This window comes from Octodon degus, unplaced genomic scaffold (assembly GCF_000260255.1).
Source record: "Octodon degus isolate 3935 unplaced genomic scaffold, OctDeg1.0 scaffold00030, whole genome shotgun sequence".
Taxonomy (NCBI): domain Eukaryota; kingdom Metazoa; phylum Chordata; class Mammalia; order Rodentia; family Octodontidae; genus Octodon; species Octodon degus.
In genome coordinates this window covers 14203234-14211648 of record NW_004524606.1, presented here as the reverse complement: position 1 = coordinate 14211648, position 8415 = coordinate 14203234, and the positions used below count along the sequence as shown (strand labels likewise).

The window sequence follows — 8415 nt, the reverse complement described above, 5'->3', positions numbered from 1 at the left end:
CTTCTTCTTCTTCTTCTTCTTCTTCTTCTTCTTCTTCTTCTTCTTCTTCTTCTTCTTCTTCTTCTTCTTCTTCTTCTTCTTCTTCTTCTTTTTTTCAGAACCAGGGATTGAACTCAGGCCTTTGCGCTTGCCAGGGAAGTGCTTTATTCCACTGAGCCATCTCCCCAGCCCCTTTAGGGGACTTCTTTGACACCAAATTTCAAAGGTCAAACTGTGGCTGCTGCTCAGAGGTTGGAGTTTGGGCTAAAGTGAAGGAGGGGCTTTCCTTAAAAGTTAAATTTCGAAGGGTTTCCAACCTTTAAAAAAGAAGCATCACTAATATCTTAGTTTTTTTTTTTCCAGTACTGAGAATTGAACCCAGTTCCTTCACATTGACCTAAAGCTCTAGCCTTCAACTTAAAAAAAAAAAAAAAGAGTCATGTTGATTTGCTGAGCCTAAGCTCATACTTGTGATCCTCTTGTTTCAGCCTCCAGAGTATTCAGAAATGCAATAATACACCTTTGTTACTGGAATTGTTTAAAAATTAAACATGCAAAAATTAATGTGCTGAACAAATTATCACAACTTTAGTTTTGAGTGTATACAAGATCTGAACCTGCAGTTTCATGACCCACTCTCATTTCATACTATACCAGGTCCTACAGAATAATGGCCCAATTATGAAATAGCAGGTTAACCAACCTTTTGCAGTAAAGGAACCAATGTGTCACATTGATAAGATAATGTGTTTGGACTAAGGACACCAATGAAAATATTAAAATGAAAATTAAAATGCATATTGTTAACAATTCAATATCTGTATTTGGAATTCAATGTAAGCTTCCATGATGGCAACAGTGAAGTAATATGTGACCTTCTATTTCTGCATAATGAAAAAAACAAATCTATCTTTAAAGTTATCTCAGGAATCACTTTAATTCTTTACTTTTCTTTATAATTATAAATGAATTCCATTATTTACTCATGTGAGAAATTCTAGAAACTAAGCCAATATTCCCAGAAAAGACAGGTAATAAGGTTCGCTTCATCATTTCCTGGGGGCACTGGCTGGACACAGTGCAGCTTGGCAAGTGATGGGTAAAGGAACAAGGCGAAAGTCTGCCTCAGACATTGTCCCAAGAAAACAGTGTGGCAGCTTACCAAGTAACAACCGCCCGTGGTGAAGCAAAGTATTCACAGTGGAGGAATGCACTGTAGCCAATCACGGTAGCATAATTTTCTTCATCTTTAGTTTGTATTATTGGAATAATATCTGTTTGAAAATAACAAAATAGAGTTTTAACGACTTGTTTAAAAGCAAATAGCATTATCTATAAAAGTTTTTATGGTGCTGGGGAGATGGCTTGGTGCTGTAAATGCCTGCCTGGCAAGTGCAAGGACCCAGGATCAATTCCCAATACCACATTATGCCAGCCCAACAATCCCAGGCATACCAGGCCAGCCACCAAAACCAGGTGTGGTCATGCCTGTAACCCCAACGCTGGGGAGGCTGACACAGGAGGATCACTACAAGTCCAAGCTGGGTTGTGAGACCTTGTACCAAATTAATGAATAAAACATTTAAAAAATTTAAAGTTCCTATGTCCTCATCATATGGATAAAAGTGGAAGACAGCGAAATAATACAGTACAATGATTTAAAATTCAAAGAATTTCTAAATTCAATACATTACAAAGGTAAAATTTTACTATAGAGTATTAAATCCACACATAAGGTGAAAGGCATTTATATTTTTATTATTTTTGGCTATGTTTTATGCATCAAGAATTCAACCGGTATTTAGGGACCAGCTATAAATGAACATTTTCTTTCAGAAAAGAGTAACTTATTCTACTCCAAGTGTACTCACCTAAAACATCAACATTGGCATTGGCAAGGATAGTCCCGTGCACATTTGTGGCTTCGCACTGGTACACAGCAGTGTGATTCGGATGTATATTGCTGAAGCTAACTTCCCCAGGAAGGACAACATCACCTGCAAAGGGATACTCTGAAAGTGGTTAGAGAGTGTCAGTATGATAAAGAATGGGATGTGAAATATTTATATACCATTTCTTAAGTGTGTCACTTAAGAAATAAGTGTTCATGCCTTAAAACCAGTTTAGATTGAACAATATTCACTGAAACCCATTTTCAGGCTTTCCAACATTAACCATGGATTTCCCTTTTCCAATCTTTTAACATTTTCAAAATTCCTTCAAATAGACATTCATTATCAGAATATCTGTTAATGTCTAAAACATTTCATTGCCACTTTATATCTCTGCTACAATAAGATTCCAAATTATCCACGAGGTGCTCAAATCCCACTATGGACTGCCTCCCACTTACTCTTTTGAATTCAGCGCAGAGCATATGGTCACCGCAAGGTTATCCTCCCTCCTACCAACCCTGGATGCCACTTTGTCCTTTGACACTTATGCCCATATTTTCCTCCTCATTCCTTTTTTAATTTTCCTTTTTGCTTTTTTATTTTAGGGAAGGGCCTAGAAGGTGTTCAGGACCTCACTACTAGATGAGACTCATAATGATCTGCCTGTTTACAGCCTCCCAAATGCTGGTATTGCAGGTGTGTGCCACCATGCCCAGTCTCATTTGGAGTCTCAGCGCTCCCTGGGGGCGGGGCCGGCAGGCAAGCTGGGGGATCGAACACTGGGCCCCTGCACAGGACATGCTTGCAGGTGCTGTAATCTGCTGAGCTATTTGGCCAGCCCACTTCTGTAATTTTCTGATCCACACCATTCATTTAATGAGCCTTGTTTTACTATGTTACTATTTCACATACATTGCTTTTAATTCTCCAGCAAGACAAACCCCTCCTTGATATCAAAGGCCAGGCCTTCAAATTTTTGTGATAAATTCTAAGTCTTTCCTGATTCTGACATTATCTTTTAAAATGAGTATATATAGTACATCTGTTTTATTTATTTATTAATGTCAAATTCACTCTATTACATGCTGCCAGTTTCATTGACTCGGCTCATAATCTGGCGCAGCAAGTTTACACAGACATTTTAGAAGGTAGATTTCAGAAAGGTGAACGTTTTAGTTTAAATGATGCAAAAACACCATTTTTTCCCTACTGTGTTTTCATTGTGCAAAATAATCACTACAGTAAATTTTAGATTTTAGAAAACTTGAGATGGGACATGTTTAGACAGAAGAATTTTCTTATGCATTGTTTTTTCGTGGAGTCATGAATAGACATCTTTCACTTGGCTGTGACCTGCAGAGGGCAGCACCTCGTCTATGTGGCTGGACGTGGACAGGCAGCTGTCCCAGGGCAGGCAGTTGTTAGTAAAGACTTGTTTAAAAGACTGGAAAAAAAAAATATGTCGCTCAGCATTTTATTGATGAAAGATCTCCAACAGGAGGTGGAAAACAAAGCCTCTAAAAGAGGTGCAGGTTCTTACAAAATTTATAAACATTTTATTTACGTGTAAAAAAGAACATTACAGAAATGGTTAAGAGTAAGAATTTTGAGATTTAAAATTGGAAAATTTCCAGGGCTACCCAGACATGCCATATGTAACTATACAGTTTTAAAGTCAGAAACATATTTCCTGTCTGGAGCCACAGGAAGGTGTGACCATGAAAGTAAACGCTGGCACATGCAGTATTGAGAATTGCTGGCCTTGAATGCGGAGGATGAGAGCTGGGGGCACCAGACATAGATGAACTCTGGGAACTAGGAAGGACAAAGCAAGGACATTCTCTTCTGGCATCTCTAGGAAGAAACACAGCACCCTTAATTTTATCTCACTAAGACTTGTGCCCAACTTCTAACCTTCAAAATTGTAGAACAGTAAATTTGTGCTATTTTAAATTGGTGAACTTCTGGTAATTTATTCAAGCAACATTAGAATGTTATAAAATTTATGGGGACAACTCATCACATCTTATTGAGAATTAGCAAGATGAAGAACTCTTGCAAGATTTTTTCAGTCTGAGCTCAAAAAGTGCTGCAGGAGACTGAGTGATCCGGCCCTGTGCTCCTGCTGTGCACGGGGGAGATTTTAGCCTTGTGGCTAGCTGGACAGCCACTTGAGTTTTCCTTTGCCTTCAGCCGCATGGTAGGCTTTAAATCAACACAACAAAGCAGAAGAAAAAGAGAGTTTCTGAACTCATGTTTGAGATAAAAAACAATTCATATTGCTCAAGTTGGCCTTCCAGAATTGCACCACATGTTCTGTCCTGGAAGAAAATAATAGTTTTGAGCATCAACTGAACCATTTTTTTAAAAAATGTTTCCAAGCAGACTATATTAGTCCTAGTCCTTACAGAATTCAGAAATTATTTGTCAGTTCCTCTTTCATCAGACTCACAGAAAATAATGCAATACAGAGGGAAGAAATAACACTATGAACCTAATTCATTTCTGAGCTCCATCTCTCCCTCTAAATTTACTTGGATTATAACCCCAAGTTAGTAACATGACCTCTGTGAGCTTTGGTTGAAACATCTGCAGACTGCAGAATAATAAAATACAGACTTTTAAGCTTGCAGTACATTACAGAAATATTAGATGCTGAACATGTGACATAGGACAGCATGATTCATTTTGCTTTAATTTCTAAGTAAGTAGGGCATTACATTGTTAGAATATCAATTTCTAAAAGTACAAGTTCAAAGAGATTTCACACCCTTTAGTCAGGCCAGTGTCATCACACAAGTCACCCTCTGCATGCTTGGGACCTCTTTACTGAGGCTCTAGGAGAACTACACTCAGGAGCTGTGGTAACAACATTAAACTTGGGAGCTGAAGATGGAACTTTTTTTTCAGATCTACCAGAAGTATATTTTCAGCCGTGGTCTTATCACTCATTCACAAACCTGTTGGCTCTATTTTAAGAAGAAATTTAGAATGGAACCACTACTAAACTTGATGTACAACTTTTTTTGTGTTAGGGCAGTAATCGGAACTGAACTCAGGGCCTCCCATTTGCAGGCATCAGCCCTGTTCAGATGCCTCTGGCTGTAATCACACAGCAGTCTCGATTCACAGAATGGAAGGGGACACATGAATTGCATCACATCACTACTCTTCCACCTAAAGTCTCATAAGACACACATCTATTTGCAAAAACCACTCAAATCTCCACACAGACTTAACCTTTGCCTGTACTGTGGGGCCATCACAGGTGGCCGATCTCACACCTAACACTGTGCTTGCCCCGTCCCCTAGCTTCAGTCCCGCCAGGCCCCACTTTTCCTCATCTGGCCACGGGGTCTGTGGATTCCCTGATCTCTCTCCCCTGTTTGCATTTTCACAGTTATCAGCATGGCTGAATTCCTTCCCTCCTTCAAGTCCCAACTCAAAGGTATCTTACCACAGGAGTCTCACATGATATTACAATAATACAGAAACCTTGGTTCTGATTTTTCCTTCACTCTTCTCCTACCCTAGCTGTTCTGTACTTTTGCTTATTTGCCTATTGAATGTCACTGGTCACTAGAATATTAGAGCTGGTGGAGCAAGGATTCTGTCTATTTTATTCCCTGCCATATCCTAAGTGATAAGTCACCGTCCAACGCATAGGAGCTGCTCAGTAAATATTATATGAATGGATTTGTCAAACGCTTACAGTAGTACCTCTTTTATAATTTTCTTTCGCAAATTTGTGAATGCTTCTCATGACCAGACAAACATCAGTCAAAGTTATGAGCTTGTGTGTGTCCCTAAGAATTTGCATTCCCTACTTGAGAAGTTTTCTTATAAACAAAAATTGATTTTGTATCTGTTGCATCTACCCCAAAACTCATTTTATCTATTGTTCTGTTCTCTAAAGAAATGAGGAAAAGTCTCACACTTGAAGATATTAATAATAATTGCTAAGGTTTCCTCAGGGTGGCTTCTGTGCAAACAGTAGCGATAACCAACACTTCCAAGTGGCTGCTTTTCTGGCAGGTTGCATGTAGAAAGTCTCTGAGTGGGGTCCTCTTGACTGTCCACAGCAGCCCCCTGAGTCACTGCTGCTTCTGTTTCCTTTTTCAATGATGAGGAAATAATTTTGAAAGAGTCAGTGTGGTTCCTAGTCACAAAGCTAGTAAATGGAGGAAGTGACATGCAAACACAGGCGGCCTGGCTCCAGAGCTAATGAATGACCACAGGACTCACAGGCAAACCGCTGCCCAAGGCAAATGGCTCTGCTTGGCTCATTTGATCACAACCAACTACCATTATCTCCATTTTGAAGTTTTAAAAATTTTCACAAGGGAAGAATTAGTAAAGAGAGTTAGGCAGGAACACAGCTGAGATAGGCTCTAAGGTCCGTGGGCCTCGAGAGATTCTGCCCACCAGGTGCCCGTCCAAGACCAAGGAATGAGTGGCACCACATACATATCCACTATGGTACTTGTTCTCAGCACAGCTAATCACCTGCTACATGAAGGCTGTACTCTTCTCCTGCCTGAACAAATGCATTTAAAAATACCTGAGCTCTGAATTCAAATTCAGGATTTGGAAACTTGGAGTATGGAGGCCTGAAAGGAAAGCTTTATATCTTGGGTACTGGAGCTTGGTTTAGAGTAAAGAGGGTACCAAGCACAGATTCAAGCATGGGATGCCCTTCTTCCTAGAATATTTTCAAATCAGGAAGAAAAACGTGACCAGAGGACAGCCAGGAAAGGGACAGAGCCGAGGATGGAGGTAGCTGTGGTTGGAATTTAAGAGAGCTCTTGATTTCCCAGCTGTGCTCCCAACCACCAAGTACCGTGTCCATCTCAGGGGGACAAATAAAAAACTACTTCCGCTTTTGAACCAACCTGTCTCCTATTAAGTTGCTGTCCTATTTTAGCTAATTTTTATTTAATTAGTATAATGACTTAACCAGGTAAACATTAGCTATGGCTTTTCCATGGTTATATAATCTCAACAATCAAATTGCTCACTAAGAGGCAACTTCTGATTCCGGTTAGACCCCTTCTGCCAACATAGTAATATCCTAACTCCATTTCTAAACAATATCAAGGTTGTCTAATCATAAATTATAATGATTATTCATTATTCATGATATTCATGAATTATCCCATTCTCTTGTTACAAGTGGAGATTTTACTCACTGTCAATTGGGAGGCCGTTGACTTTCCATGTGACTGTAGGCTGCGGCTCTCCTTCGGCCTGACACAACAGGATACCACTGGTGCCCATGCTGTACACACCACTCTCAGGTTTCTTTGTCCAGTGGGGAGGCTCTGGGGAAAAGCGAAGGATTTGCAGAGATTTTACTCAAGTAAAAGGTCCATAAATGTTAAGCCTGTTATTTCTAATCGGCACCAGCAGAGGGCAGAAGCCACATTTTATTTCACAGTACATACACCAGTTCTTTTTTTCAGGTAAAGGTTCTGAAAAGCAAGGAGGGCGTATTTCATGAGATACCATGAATGTGTGCATGTGTGCTTGTGCGTGCATGCATATGTGTGATCTGTACGTGTACTTAATTTGGACTCTAATCACGTATAATAAATTATGTACCAAAGATAGCTATAGAGCTGCTTTAGGTTTGTAACCATCTATCTCATTTGCAGAAAATGAAAGAACAGATGGTAAATTCTTAAGCACCGGCTACAATTTATTCTCAAGCTCCAGTATGTCATCTGAGAAAGGTTAACATTCTGAAAATATATGCGGAACTTTAAAATAAATCCAAATAAAAATTTCAATATTTAAGTGGTCCTTTTTTAAAAATTAATTTTATTGAGAAACAAATAGCCATGAGACAATTTCAAAACAGATTAATAGGACAGTTTCAATAATTAATACATTGCATATTGTTGTCTTCATAGTGGTTATTCATAGTCCAAGATGCAGACATGATATTCTGTCCAAACACTATTAGTACAAATCTTTCTTCTCATTGAATTAAGAGAAAGTAGCTATATATTAATGACTTCATGTCATTAACACGTCCTTATCTGTACTTATTTATTAATTAAAATTATATACTATTATAGTCTAGAGATTCTGTTTTAGAAAGTGACTGATACAGAAGCTTAAAATCAACATTTGAATTTTGTTCTCAAAACAATGGAGGAAGCCATAAATTACTTGCACTTTTGTTGGAACTAAAGCACCAGCACCGTAATTCTTAGTGGTGGCTCAGAACAAAAGGATGCATTTTTATTTAGTCCAAACATTACTGTCATGCTTTGTCAGCTTAAGAATATATTACACCCACAGCAAATAAAAGATTTAATGAAAGTGTAGATGGTTTATATGTTTTAATTTTAGAGAAAAAAAAACACATAACCTGCAGGTAGTGAGTCGCATCAATTGTTGCTAGATTCTTTCCCTCACGGAATTTTGGATTTATGTTTTATTCAAAAAGGAAAAGGTTTAAATATATATATGCATGTATTAAATGATGCACCTTTTCAATCCTCTTGTGTAAAAGAGATTAAAAATACTAAAAGTG

At 38.6% G+C, this 8415-nt stretch overlaps 1 protein-coding gene across 2 annotated transcripts in view; it reads right to left on the bottom strand.

Annotated features, from left to right (window-relative positions):
- The window catches only part of Chl1 (cell adhesion molecule L1 like), a 230541-nt gene that overhangs the window by 35840 nt on the left and 186286 nt on the right, over positions 1–8415 (bottom strand). For both annotated transcript variants that reach the window (XM_004629520.2, XM_004629522.2), the window contains exons 10-12: positions 7064–7195; positions 1851–1991; positions 1142–1253 (exon numbers count right to left, since the gene is read on the bottom strand). In XM_004629520.2, the coding sequence (XP_004629577.1) occupies positions 1142–1253; positions 1851–1991; positions 7064–7195 (385 nt within the window). The remainder of the gene's footprint in view (positions 1–1141; positions 1254–1850; positions 1992–7063; positions 7196–8415) is intronic.